Below are 14,778 nucleotides of genomic sequence, written 5' to 3' on the forward strand. Positions count from 1 at the left end.
GTGGTTAGTGACTAGGCCTCCTCGTCACCAGTGTGAGGTGGGGTGGCCATGACTTGGCCTCCTTGTCGGCAGTGTGAGGTAGGGTTACAGTGATTAGGCTTCCTCGTTGCCAGTGTGAGGTGGGGTGGCAGTGATTCTGCCTCCTCATCACCACTGTGAGGTACGGTCACAGTGATTGTGATTCCTCGTCGCAGGTGTTGTGAGGCCATGGCCAAGCATGAACGGCGCGGACACCATTTGAGGGTTCCATGATTCCACCCCTGGTGATGCGTTTGGCGCCAGGATGAGTGGGTGCATCACATGGTGGTGTGTGTGCCCGCCAGTGTGAGGTGGGGTGGTTAGTGACTGTGGCTCCTCATCGCCAGTGTGAGGTGGGGTGGCAGTGATTTAGCCTCATCGCCAGTGTGAGGTAGGGTCACAGTGATTGAAATTGCTTGTCGCCGGTGTCGTGAGCCAAAGCCGAGCATGAACGGCCCGGATAGCGCTTGAGGGTTCCTTGACTCCAACCCTGGTGCTGCACGTGGGCCCGGATGAGTGGGCGCATCACATGGTGGTGCTGTGCCCGGTGGCATGCTGCGCTGTCTGACTAGGGTGATGCATCCTCCCTCAGGGCGTGTGCCTGGTGACATGCTGCGCTGTCTGTCCAGGGTGAAGCTTCCTCCCTCAGGTTGTGTGCCCGGTGACACGCTGCGCTGTCTGTCCAGGATGACGCTTCCTCCCTCAGGGCGTGTGCCCGGTGACATGCTTTGCTGTCTGTCCTGGGTGACGCCTCCTCCCTCAGAGCGTGTGCCCGGTGGCACGCTGCACTGTCTGTCCAGGGTGACGCTTCCTCCCTCTGGATGTGTGCCCGGTGACACGCTGCGCTGTCTGTTCAGGGTGACGCTTCCTCCCTCAGCGCGTGTGCCCGGTGACACGCTGCGCTGTCTGTCCAGGGTGATGCGTCCTACCTCAGTGCGTGTGCCCGGTGGCACGCTGTGCTGTCTGTCCAGGGTGATGCGTCCTCCCTCAGTGCGTGTGCCCGGTGGCACGCTGCGCTGTCTGTCCAGGGTGACGCTTCCTCCCTCAGCGCGTGTGCCAGGTGACAGGCTGCGCTGTCTGTCCAGGGTGACGCTTCCTCCTTCAGCGCATGTTCCTGGTGGCACGCTACGCTGTCTGTCCAGGGTGATGCGTCCTCCCTCCGTGCGTGTGCCCGGTGGCACGCTGCGCTGTCTGTCCAGGGTGACGCTTCCTCCCTCAGCGCGTGTGCCCGGTGACACGCTGCGCTGTCTGTCCAGGGTGACGCTTCCTCCCTTGACGCGTGTTCCTGATGGCACGCTGCACTGTCTGTCCAGGGTGACGTTTCCTCCCTCAGCACGTGTGCCTGGTGACACGCTGCGCTGTCTGTCCAGGGTGACGCTTCCTCCTTAGACGCTTGTGCCTAATGGCACGCTGCACTGTCTGTCCAGGGTGACGTTTCCTCCCTCAGCACGTGTGCCTGGTGACACGCTGTGCTGTCTGTCCAGGGTGACGCTTCCTCCCTCAGCGCGTGTGCCCGGTGACACCCTGCACTGTCTGTCCAGGGTGACGTTTCCTCCCTCAGCACGTGTGCCCGGTGACACGCTGCGCTGTCTGTCCAGGGTGATGCTTCCACCCTCACTGGGCCTCCCTCCCAGTAGGGCAATACTCGGGGGTATTTCCGGTCTGCCCATGTCGAGCTCCAGGCACACAGTCCCTTGAACTCGGATGAGCACCCTCTGATGGCGTCATGCGACAGCCCTTCGAGGCCTTGGTGACGTCATTCGTAAAATGGCCGCTTCACATGACGTAAGCGGCCACGTGCATTGTTTATCTTGCTTCGTATGTGAAGGACTACCGCTGATGACGTCAGACGTTACGCCACTTCTTAGAGCTGTAATGACATCACCGGCCGAGGTAATCCAGAGGCCCACAAGGCCGCCTGGTCACGTGACCCTCGGGGGACACTCTGCGGCCTCTAGTCAAGTGAGAAAGGCTGCATCGGCGATGACGTGTGCACGCTGGTTCCCGTGACGCGACACGTCACCCTCCGGAAGCGCTTCCTACGCCCTGTCGCTCAGGGCCCGCATGGCGCATGCGCGCAGCGGAGCTTTAAACGTGCTGGGATAAACAAGTCCCGGCTGAGCCTGTGCGTCCGCGGTATTCGTGCGCGACGCGTCACCGCGAGGGGAGTTCCGTGCGCTTCCGCCCCCGACCGGTGCGCGAGGAGCGAGCGCGTGCTGGGCGGAGGGATCTGCGCGGAGTGAGCAGGCGCGGAGGGAGCGCGGTGCTGCGGCTCTAGCGAGGCCAAGATGGCGGCGGAGCGGCACCGGGAGCCCTGACCCCCGCCGGAGGGACGGCAGTGTCCAAAGGCCCGAGCCCGTCCCGCACTCAAAGCACACCCCGAGTACCAAGCAGCCCCCCTCTCCCCCCTACCCGAAGAGGCAGGTGCCCTTCAACGTTCTAACAGCCCCCCCCCCTAAAGGAGCCCCCCAAAACGACCCTCCACCGAGAGGGCCAGAGTCACCCCCGCTGAGATAAAGAGCACCCCCCGCCCCCCCACTCCAAGAGAGGGCAGGACTCGACCTCTCGCCCCCCCTCAAAGTACGAGAACAAAGGGACGCCCGGAGCGGGACAGTCACCCCGGCCTCCACCCGGGCCTACCCGAGGGAGAGGGGCAGGTGAGCCCCTACCCAAGGCAGAGAGCAGGAGAGCTCCCACCCCGGGCCTACCCAAGGGAGAGGGACGGGAGAGCCCCCACCCAAGGGAGAGGGCAGGAGAGCCTCCACCCCGGGCCTACCCAAGAGAGAGAGGAGGCCCCACCCCTGCCCTCCTGGGAGAGCAGGTATCCCTTCTTCCACCCCCCCCCCCCCCCAAGAGGCCTTGTGAAACCATCAGCTAACTCCACAAGACCCCCCATACCTGATTCAACTGCCCACCAGCTGACCCCCATGAACTGACCCTGCACGGCCTCACTCACCCCCAGGTGCAGCCCAGGCCTGTGCAGGCTCCCAGGGCCCTGCTCCATTAACTGCTGATCACCCCCCCTGTGTGCCTGCCCCCAGTGACATCAGCACCCTAGAGCTACTCACCGTCACTTGAATACACCCGGCCCCCCCCAGGACCCACACGTCCTCTAAATACACCCCTTCCTCCAGCATAACGCCCCCTCAAGACACCCTTTTCCCTGCAGCCCTAGCTTAACACCCCCTCAGACTCCACACTCCTCTAAATACACCCTTCCACTGCCGCCCCAACCTATTGCCCCCCTCAAACATCACATGCCATCTAAAGACACCCTTTCACCTGCAGCCCCAGCCTAACGCCCCTTAGACTCCTTACACCCTCTAAATACATCCCTTCAACTGCTGCCACAGCCTAACACCCCCTTCAGACTCCAAACTCCTTCTAAATACCCCCCTTCCCCTGCAGCCTCATCCTAAGCCCCGTCCTTTATCCCCCTGTGCCATGCAGCCCTTCCTGTGAGCACCTGGTGAGATGGCAGACCGACCCCCCGGAGACTAGTGGCCTCCTGGGCCTAGCTGGGACTCTAGACTGCATTGGTGCCTCCTGGATCAGACTCTTGTTGCTTCATGTTGTGACTTTTCAATGGACGTCATGGATTTGGAAGATTTTGTGCCCCCTCCAGAGTGCCCCGTCTTCGAGCCCACGTGGGAGGAGTTTACTGATCCCTTGGGGTACATCGCCAAGATCAGGCCCATCGCTGAGAAGTCTGGGATCTGCAAGATCCGCCCTCCTGTGGTTAGTATACCTACTGTGCTTCATGTGGAACATGGGAGTCCGCGGGCAGTGGTGCCTGCTGGACCTCTCTTGTGTATTGGAACCACCTCGTCTTGGAAGGTACCATGGGTTCCATATTTCTGGCCTGTGTTTCTCCAACAGGATTTTACACACACTGGCCTTGCTGGTAGCTTTGGCCATTCCAGCATGGGGTGGTTGCAGTCGGACAAGGTTAAAAATTTCACATTGCGCACTGCGTGAATGGATACATATTCATAAAATGGTGTCCTTTGACATTGAACACTAATCCTGTATGGCTTTTATAGAAATCTTAAGCCACAGCCATGGTACAGATCATATATCTGGTCTATCTGCTCAAGGTTATATGCCTAATCGGCTTCCAGGGTGTTCACTACACTGCTCTCCCTAGCTCGCTGACACCCTCTGTTGCTTCTCTGCCTGTAGATTACCCTGATTCTTCATGCAATATGGCCACCTCGTCTATTTATCATGGTTTCCCGGTGCCCTAGAAGGCTTTTGGCCCCACTGTTTTTCTTAAGAACTTAAGAGGTGTAATTCTGGGAGAATGTATAAAGCTATTAACATGAACAGGGAGACCTGCCTAGGATAAACCTCACTAATGGGGAAATATCATAGTTCAGCATTGATCAAATGCTTGAGGAAGGAAGCCACTAAGTTTGTCAAAGGTGACCGTCTAAAAGCAGCCGTATTAGAAATAAGTGGCACTGCAAGGACTGAGGTGGAGGCTTTCCCTGGAACTTCAGTGGATGTGATAAAATGCTGACTCTTCGTAACATGGCCGAGTACTTGCTAGGATGGAAAGCTGTGCTAGTATTGAAGGATGGGGCATTCCAGTGTTGAAGACACAAGTGTTGGGATGGAGGCCACGATTGGAATGAAGGAGGTGGATGTACTGAAGCAGAGGCCATGTTAAGTGTGAAGGTAGGCCTTCTGGCTTGCATGCTGTGCCGCTAATAAGGACACAAGCTAGAGTGGAGGTTATGCTACTTACATTGGAATGTGAGTGTATGGATCCCACATCAATGATAGTGGAATAGGCTGAGACCCGCACAGTCCTACTGTCACAGGGCATGTGGGTAGTCTCTGCTTGCAACTCACAAAGTGGGATGGGTGGAGGCCATACTAGCGAAAGGGTGATATTTGGGATTATGGCTATGCTAGTCATGTGAGGTATGGGTGTTCAATATGTAAGGACAGAGTGCCTGCTTGGAGCAATGTGGAATATGCCACTATGGAGGCTTTAATGGTAAGACAATGCTGAGAAGTGCAACCGTTGTAGTAGCAATGGATTGGAATCTGCTGCTACGAAGACCATCCTAGTTTCATCACATTTGGAATGTGGGGATATGTAGAGTAGACCGTTGACACTGGTGGAATATGCCGGTGTGGAGACTACGTGCGATGTGGGGTTTGAACTTTCTAGATATTGGGTAACATTGGAGGTGAAATGTATCCGACAACCTCATGTGAATAACGTGGAATATATCAGTAAGCAGAGCAGTAATATTGCCAGTGTAACGTGGTGTGTAGCCCATTCTAGTAACATGGAGCAGAATGTGCTGTGATGTAAATCTAGGCTGGAAATTTATAGGGCTGATGCGTATGAAACTAGGCTACCATAAGTAAATAGGAATGTTTATATGGTGGGGTGAAAAGGTGTGTTGGTAATGTTGGAAATGGATTGTGTATTCTAGTACAGGGCGGTTGGAGCCAGACACAGTTACAAATTACACGTTATGCACAGATGGGTATATATTCGTAAAATGGAATAAATCTACCAACTGGGTTGTCAGCAGAGCTAGTAAAAAGGCTATAAAACGGACCTTCTATCAGTATGGGCAGCGGGGTCTACCGAGCATTGTAGGTGTGATGATCCTTGACTGAGACCCTCCTAGAAATTGGGGAAGTTTGACGTTCCTGCACTGATGTCATGACAATATCGTGGGAAGTGGGATATTCCTGCATTGACCGCATGCTAGTATCATGAGAAGTTTGATGTTTCTGGACTAAGTCATTTTAGTATTACAGGAAGTGTGATTGAGTGGGATTGATATGCCATGCTAGTATCACAGTAAGTGGGATATGTTATGTTATATGTTGTTTTGTAACACGCACAATTACTACCGGAGTATCCTGGCGCGGTATACCGCTGAGGAACCCGTCCTGGCTTTCCCTGTGGGATGGTCCCTACTGGGAGTCCCCAAGGTGGAGCCAGGCATCCCCGGCGTTGATGGGGCCGTTGTGGAGATTAGGCAAGCTAATGCCCAGAGTTGCCGAGTGGGACCCCTGGTTAGAGTTGGCACAGAGGTGAGAATTATCGAGTCCGCTGACCCTGGTCCACGACACTGCCGCGTCGGGAATTGAACCCTGGTACCGGGCCGACTCCTGCTTCCGGGTCTGCCGCCTCTAACCAGTGAGCCTCAGTCTCCACTCCATTCTGAGACTGAGGCCACAGTTGTGTCACAGGAAGTGGGATATTCCTGCATTGACCGCATGCTAGTATCATGAGAAGTTTGATGTTTCTGAACTAGGTCATTTTCGTATTACCGGAAGTGTAATTGGGTGGGATGCTAGTATTACAGGAAGTGGGATATTCTGAGACGGACGCCACGGTGGTGTCACAGGAAGTGGGATATTCTGAGACGGACGCCACAGTGGTGTCACAGGAAGTGGGCTATTCTGAGACTGAGGCCACGGTGGTGTCACAGGAAGTGGGCTATTCTGAGACTGAGGCCACGGTGGTGTCACAGGAAGTGGGCTATTCTGAGACTGAGGCCACGGTGGTGTCACAGGAAGTGGGCTATTCTGAGACTGAGGCCACGGTGGTGTCACAGGAAGTGGGATATTCTGAGACTGAGGCCACTGTGGTGTCACAGGAAGTGGGATTATCTGAGATTGACGCCACGGTGGTGTCACGGGAAGTGGGATTATCTGAGACTGATTCCACAGTGGTGTCACAGGAGGTGGGATATTGGGAGACTGACGTCACAGGAGGTGGGATATTCTGAGACTGAGGCCACAGTGGTGTCACAAGAAGTGGGATGTTCTGAGACTGACGTCACGGTGGTGTCACAGGAAGTGGGATATTCTGAGACTGAGGCCACGGTGGTGTCACAGGAAGTGGGCTATTCTGAGACTGAGGCCACGGTGGTGTCACAGGAAGTGGGCTATTCTGAGACTGAGGCCACGGTGGTGTCACAGGAAGTGGGATATTCTGAGACTGAGGCCACGGTGGTGTCATAGGAAGTGGGATATTCTGAGACTGAGGCCACTGTGGTGTCACAGGAAGTGGGATTATCTGAGATTGACGCCAGGGTGGTGTCACGGGAAGTGGGCTATTCGGAGACTGACGTCACTGTGGTGTCACGGGAAGTGGGATATTTTGAGACTGAGGCCACAGTGGTGTCACAGGAAGTGGGATTATCTGAGACTGATGCCACAGTGGTGTCAAAGGAGGTGGGATTATCTGAGACTGATGCCACAGTGGTGTCACAGGAGGTGGGATATTCGGAGACTGACGTCACAGGAGGTGGGATATTCTGAGACTGAGGCCACGGTGGTGTCACAAGAAGTGGGATATTCTGAGACTGAGGCCACGGTGGTGTCACAGGAAGTGGGATATTCTGAGACTGAGGCCACGGTGGTGTCACAAGAAGTGGGATATTCTGAGACTGAGGCCACGGTGGTGTCACAGGAAGTGGAATATTCTGAGACTGATGCCACAGTGGTGTCACAGAAAGTGGGATATTCTGAGACTGAAGCCACTGTGTTGTCACAGGAAGTGGGATATTCTGAGACTGAAGCCACTGTGTTGTCACAGGAAGTGGGATATTCTGAGACTGAGGCAATGGTGGTGTCACAGGAAGTGGGCTATTCTGAGACTGAGGCAATGGTGGTGTCACAGGAAGTGGGATATTCTGAGACTGAGGCCACGGTGGTGTCACAGGAAGTGGGATATTCTGAGACTGAGGCCACTGTGGTGTCACAGGAAGTGGGATTATCTGAGATTGACGCCAGGGTGGTGTCACGGGAAGTGGGATATTCGGAGACTGACGTCACTGTGGTGTCACGGGAAGTGGGATATTTTGAGACTGAGGCCACAGTGGTGTCACAGGAAGTGGGATTATCTGAGACTGATGCCACAGTGGTGTCACAGGAGGTGGGATTATCTGAGACTGATGCCACAGTGGTGTCACAGGAGGTGGGATATTCGGAGACTGACGTCACAGGAGGTGGGATATTCTGAGACTGAGGCCACGGTGGTGTCACAAGAAGTGGGATATTCTGAGACTGAGGCCACGGTGGTGTCACAGGAAGTGGGATATTCTGAGACTGAGGCCACGGTGGTGTCACAGAAAGTGGGATATTCTGAGACTGAAGCCACTGTGTTGTCACAGGAAGTGGGATATTCTGAGACTGATGCCACAGTGGTGTCACAGAAAGTGGGATATTCTGAGACTGAAGCCACTGTGTTGTCACAGGAAGTGGGATATTCTGAGACTGAAGCCACTGTGTTGTCACAGGAAGTGGGATATTCTGAGACTGAAGCCACTGTGTTGTCACAGGAAGTGGGATATTCTGAGACTGATGCCACAGTGGTGTCACAGAAAGTGGGATATTCTGAGACTGAAGCCACTGTGTTGTCACAGGAAGTGGGATATTCTGAGACTGAAGCCACTGTGTTGTCACAGGAAGTGGGATATTCTGAGACTGAAGCCACTGTGTTGTCACAGGAAGTGGGATATTCTGAGACTGAGGCAATGGGGTGTCACAGGAAGTGGGCTATTCTGAGACTGAGGCAATGGTGGTGTCACAGGAAGTGGGCTATTCTGAGACTGAGGCCACGGTGGTGTCACAGGAAGTGGGATATTCTGAGACTGAGGCCACGGTGATGTCACAAGAAGTGGGATATTCTGAGACTGAGGCCACGGTGGTGTCACAGGAAATGGGATATTCTGAGACTGACATCAAGGTGGTGTCACAGGAAGTGGGATATGCTGCGACTGATGCCGTAGTGGTCTCACAGGAAGTGGGATATTCTGAGACTGAGGCCACGGTGGTGTCACAAGAAGTGGGATATTCTGAGACTGATGCCACGGTGGTGTCACAGGAAGTGGAATATTCTGAGACTGATGCCACAGTGGTGTCACAGAAAGTGGGATATTCTGAGACTGAAGCCACTGTGTTGTCACAGGAAGTGGGATATTCTGAGACTGAAGCCACTGTGTTGTCACAGGAAGTGGATATTCTGAGACTGAGGCAATGGTGGTGTCACAGGAAGTGGGCTATTCTGAGACTGAGGCAATGGTGGTGTCACAGGAAGTGGGCTATTCTGAGACTGAGGCCACGGTGGTGTCACAGGAAGTGGGATAGACTGAGGCCACGGTGGTGTCACAAGAAGTGAGATATTCTGAGACGGACGCCACAGTGGTGTCACAGGAAGTGGGATATTCTGAGACTGACATCGAGGTGGTGTCACAGGAAGTGGGATATTCCTGCATTGTCCGCATGCTAGTATCATGAGAAGTTTGATGTTTCTGATCTAGGTCACTTTCGTATTACCGGAAGTGTAATTGGGTGGGATGCTAGTTTTACAGGAAGTGGGATATTCTGAGACGGACGCCACAGTGGTGTCACAGGAGGTGGGATATTCTGAGACTGAGGCCACGGTGGTGTCACAGGAAGTGGGATATTCTGAGACTGAGGCCACTGTGGTGTCACAGGAAGTGGGATATTCTGAGACTGAAGCCACGGTGGTGTCACAGGAAGTGGGAAATTCTGAGACTGAAGCCTCAGTGGTGTCACAGGAAGTGGAATATTCCTGCATTGACCGCATGCTAGTATCATGAGAAGTTTGAGGTTTCTGAACTAGGTCATTTTAGTATTACAGTAAGTGTAATTGGGTGGGATGCAAGTGTTACTGGTAGTGGGATATTCTGAGACTGACGCCGCGGTGGTGTCACAGGAAGTGGGACGTTCTGAGAGGGACGCCACAGTGGTGTCATGGGAGATGGGATTGTGAGAAGTTGGCCTGATATGTGATGTCGACTATTCTAGTGGGCACCCTGTATCAGTCCAAACAACCCTTATGGTGATGGTTGTAAAGTCAATCTTATAGACCAGCTATCCTAGTGGTAGCATGGACAAAGCAGTCTTAGGCTAATACTTGAAAGAGAATGTGAAGCCAAATGTTTTACCAATAATAACCCCTTGAATACCAAATGAAAGGACACCACACAAGGTACATATTAAATATATATGTATTTATTACTAACACAACCCCTCTGCACTCTTTATGAGGTCAGAGTTCGAGATACATCAAAAGTTACTCAATACGCATTCTATAAGTTGCACAAATACAATTCTGCCCTAGGACCCTCATAACCATATACTAAGTAAGTGGTATAAGAACCACTTCAGAAAAGGTGAGTAGGCTTAGGAAATCGCTGGGTCTACACTGAACAACCAAAGGTTAGGAAGTAGGAGTCCCACAGGATGCGTGTGCAATGTTTAAACACACGCGGGTTCTCATAGACTTTCAATGGGAACGTAAAGGTTACAAAGTAGTTGATTTCGGGCACTTCCGGATGGACTACGGGAAAACCCAGTTAAACTAGGACACTTGGATAGTTATTACCCACGGGAGCACCGGAGTACTCTAGTTACCTCACCCAGGGAAGCCGGGTGCATAGGTGTTCTTTCGTGTCGGGTTTCGTCGTCGAATCCTATGGAGAGCTGCACAAATATGCTGCAGGCGACCAGGAGGAAGATGTCCGGATGGATCCAAGGGTGGATCGGAGCAGTGAAGAACCTGAAAGCAGAGGGGACAGAGTCTGGGTCACTAGCCAGTGACCAGGAAGGAACCAGGCGATGTCGAGATGCAAACAGGTGAAGATGTGAAGCTTGTCTCTGCAGCCACGCGGACCAGGAGCTGGATACGGACTGTCCCATGAAGGATCTCGCTGTTGGTGATGTCGGCTTCTGAATCGGAGTCAACAAGCCTTGGCAAAGGCAATCCACGCAGGAAAGACGATCGGCTTCTTGTTCAGACCAGCAAGGTCTGAGGAGCTTCCCGTTTACAGGAAAGCAGGAGCAAGCCCAGAGCAACTAGTCAAGCAGCGTTGATTCAAAAGGATGTCTTCAGGAGGGCCACTAGCCAACAGGCTGGCAACCGCGAAGACTCTTCGAGGAGAAATGCAGGCACAGGCCCCACACGGCACTCGTGGAGGGCTGAGCTTCGGTGCACTTGGGGCTTCTCAAACCCCAATGCACAACTTCGAGGATGCCTCAGAAGCTGCACAGTTAGCAAAAAGCAGGTACTGCGGGTAGTCTAGTCCCACGTCTCTGGTGTCCGCCACGGGTATCAGCTTTGCTGTGGATGTGGGTCGGAGCCGGAGAAGTCTGGAAGTCCAGAGGCTGCGTCGCTAACTCTTCGGGTTCCGGCGGGAGCGTCAACAAAGCAAACCAGCAAGTTACTGTTGGTGCCTGTTTGCACAGGGTGGTCACTCCTTGACCACAAGGGAGATTCTTCAGTCTTCTAGTTGCAGTAGAATGTCGAAGGTCCAGAGTTTCGTTTCAGAGTTTCAGTTCAGGATAATCTAATGTCTCTAGACACAGCTCCTAGCTTTATACTAATCTAAGGGGTTGGATTACCTGCTAGTTCCCTCCTATGGGTGGAACCTGGGAAGGGGGTGGTTACACCCCTTTCCCTTTGTCCAGTTTCGCGCCAGAGCTGGGACTTGAGTACCCCAGCAACTGGTTTGAACCGGGCTATGCATGGAGCACCTTGTGTGCCCCAGGTAGTGTCTCATTTCTTTCAACCCACCCTGCCCCAATACACTAGAGCCTGTCTGGGGAGGTGCTCGCACCTCCCAAGGCAGGAAACATTGTCCAGGCCTCCCCTGTCGGAGGTTCGTCCAGCAGCAGGAGGTCAGACTCGTGTCTGTGGCAGCAGCATCCATTTTGTGATGCTGAGGCTCTGTTTAACTTTAACTGGGTAAAGCTACAACTACGTGTCTTCTCCCTCTAGAAGGGCGGAATGCTACCCCCGCCGCCAGTTCTGGCGGGGGGGGGGGGGGTATTCCAAAGCGTATGACACCTTACACAACATGTTTTGATAAAGCCAAACCAAAGTTAGCATTAACCGCAAGGATTATAATGCAATTAAGAGTATATGGTATGGCTATATCATAGAACAGCTATAGGGACATGGTTCGAAAGCTGCAGACAGGCTCAGCTCATGCTAGAGCACCATCTCAGATAAAACCAAGCACTCTACCTCCAGGATTGTCAAGGCCTGCCATAGGAGTGACTTATCGGTATATATGTATATAATGGTAGGTATAGGAATACTATACCTAAGTAAGGGGTGATTACACGTCCTTGCCCCAGCTGAGTGATCAGCCAGTTGTCACAAAGGTGACTCAATACCCAATTAGGTATGTACCTAAAGTACATGGTATGAATTTAGAGAGAGAACAGCTGGGCTGTGGGTCTGATTAGCAGGCCCACAGCCACATTAAAGTCGAAAAACCATGAATCACAGCAAAAAGTCGGGATGACCATAGGAAGCAGACCCTACACTCCTACAGGGATGTTCTGAGACGGACGCCACGGTGCTGGCCCAGGAAGTGGGATGTTCTGAGACGGACGCCACGGTGCTGGCCCAGGAAGTGGGATGTTCTGAGACGGACGCCACTGTGCTGGCACAGAAAGTGGGATGTTCTGAGGTGACGCCACAGTGGTGGCACAGAAAGTGGGATGTTCTGAGGTGACGCCACAGTGGTGGCACAGGAAGTGGGATGTTCTGAGGTGACGCCACGGTGCTGGCACAGGAAGTGGGATGTTCTGTGACGGATCCCATGGTGCTGGCACAGGAAGTTGGATGTTCTGAGATGGACGACACAGTGGTGGCACTAGGAAGTGGGATGTTCATGGATAGAAGCCATCACCATATTGTGGGAAGTGGGAAATATCTGGACTGCAGCCATGGTTGGATCATGGGACACGTTGAGCTTGGACTATGTAATTTTAGCATCACAGGAAGTGGGATGTTCTGGTATTGGTGCCATGCTATTATCACTGGAAGTTGGGTGTTCCGGGCGGCTGCGCTAGTATCAGGAACTTGCTTGTGTTTTTAATTTGACAAATGTAGGAATACTGAACAATAGTAGGACTTAAAATTGCAGTCTCAATGGAGTTTAAATGAGGGGACTCTCTAAAGATGTTCAGAAGAAACTAATTTTTAGATTGCTGCAGGTGTCGCCGGTCTGCCATCATCCAAGCAAATGGCAATCAATGGAGATATTTAAAATTTCCTGACTCTTATTTTTGGAAGTCAGCTTTGTGGTTTTTCGTAGCTCTAAAAAGTATCTGCTGCATTCAGTAGGAGTGGTGCCAGGCTGCAATAGAGATCTTGCAGTTCGAGTTGCGAGATGGACTAAGACTGAGGCCAACAGATAGCAGAAGGTAGGATGTACTCAGCAGACTGGCTCGTAAAGTGAGAGGCTGAAGATTCTGGACTGTGTGTAACATAAGATTGGGAATATGTTGGAATGGAATCCATGTTAACAACAAACGGTGTGAAGGTACACTGGAGTACTGGGGCTGTTACACATTGGTGTTCAGTGCAGCGATGATTGGACATGGACGTCAGTGAATAATCAAGGAAGTAGGACATCCTCTTGCCATGCTTTTACCATTTCGAGAAGTACTGCAGAAGAGTGTGACTTTTCTTTACAGCATCCTCTCTACTTAGAAGTAGGATGGTCAGGAAGATAATCCAAGGTCTAGCTCTAATTGTCTAGTGGATTATATGATTGGCCTCTGGTGCAAGATCGTGCTGCTGAGGCACAAAGAGAGAGGCTTCATACCAACCACAAGCTGCATAAGTATTGGAATCAGAAGTTGAAGCTGATTGGATGACTAGACTCCCTGACACTGAAGCATAGGGTGCTAGACGAGAAATAGGCTGGACCCTTCGATGTTTTGAAGATCAGTGCAATCCCCTGGGTTGACTAAGGAACTGGCTTTGAAACCCACTGGTATGTGTATCATGTAAACAATCTGAAGGCACACCTTTCTCCCATGGAGATAATTGCTGTTTTGGTCCCTAGTGAGACAGTGAACCCCTACTTAAATTTTTACGCGTAAATCTAAATGATGCCTCGGATGAGGGCGTGAATCTCTTTGGGGATCTCTCCATAGCAAGAATGCCCTGCTATCCTAAGACTATTCTCGGGCCTGCATCAAGGCTGAAGTGGCCTGTACCGCAAGCTGTTTGAGAACTCCCGTAGTCCATAGGTAACTACGGTACAAGGATTGGACTTTTTGCGTGGACTACCACGGTCTACATGAAGTCCCCAAAGATGCCCACAAAATAAGCTGGAGCAGAGGAGACTCTGGACAAATTAAGTGCATTGAGATTTTGAGTACCTTCATTTTGATCATTTGCTACCGTTAGATCGTGCTTACCCCTGGATCAAAGAAGTAAAAGGCATTTGGACCACCTGTGGGCCTGTACCAATTCAGAATTATCCTCTTTTGGCTAAAGAATGGCTAAGCTAATTTTCATAGAATTTTTACACAGACTTTGGTCGTCGAGGTCTGCAGGTGTTGTTCTAGTATGAATTGACCTTGGAAAAAATGAAGGGCAAGAGGCGTTTGGCAAAACAGCTGGTTTGAGTATACATTTCATGAATCGTCATAAATCAATTATACATTCCTTTGGAGACAGAAATCCGAGCCTAGTCATGAGGCCATAAATCTGGTCTCTTGATGAGAAGCGCAGGTGGGCCTCAATCTTACAATCCGCGGTGGGTGGGTATGTGTCCAGATGTATGGCATGGGCTTTACGTGATCACTGTGCATGGTGTTTTTTGATTAGCTGTGTGTTTCTAACTTAGTGTGGCATCTGACTTTATGGTCTTTCTGGGAATGTGCGCCCCTCTGGCCAAACATTTCTTATTGGGGCCAATTGCCGAAGACCATGGTGGTGTCGGT

The 14,778-nt window shown here is 52.2% G+C and overlaps 1 protein-coding gene across 4 annotated transcripts in view; it reads left to right on the forward strand.

The window, feature by feature from the left end:
- The first annotated feature begins 2,055 nt into the window (after positions 1–2,055).
- The window catches only part of KDM5C (lysine demethylase 5C), a 466,536-nt gene continuing 453,813 nt past the window's right edge, over positions 2,056–14,778 (forward strand). For 2 of the 4 annotated variants that reach the window (XM_086940147.1, XM_086940148.1), the window contains exon 1: positions 3,467–3,756. In XM_086940147.1, the coding sequence (XP_086796273.1) occupies positions 3,604–3,756 (153 nt within the window). In that variant the 5' untranslated portion in view covers positions 3,467–3,603. Of the gene's footprint in view, positions 3,757–14,778 lie in introns of all 4 variants that reach the window. The other 2 variants (XM_086940146.1, XM_086940145.1) reach the window with 2 other exon arrangements.

This window comes from Lissotriton vulgaris, chromosome 10 (genome assembly GCF_964263255.1).
Source record: "Lissotriton vulgaris chromosome 10, aLisVul1.2, whole genome shotgun sequence".
NCBI classification, from domain to species: Eukaryota; Metazoa; Chordata; class Amphibia; order Caudata; family Salamandridae; genus Lissotriton; species Lissotriton vulgaris.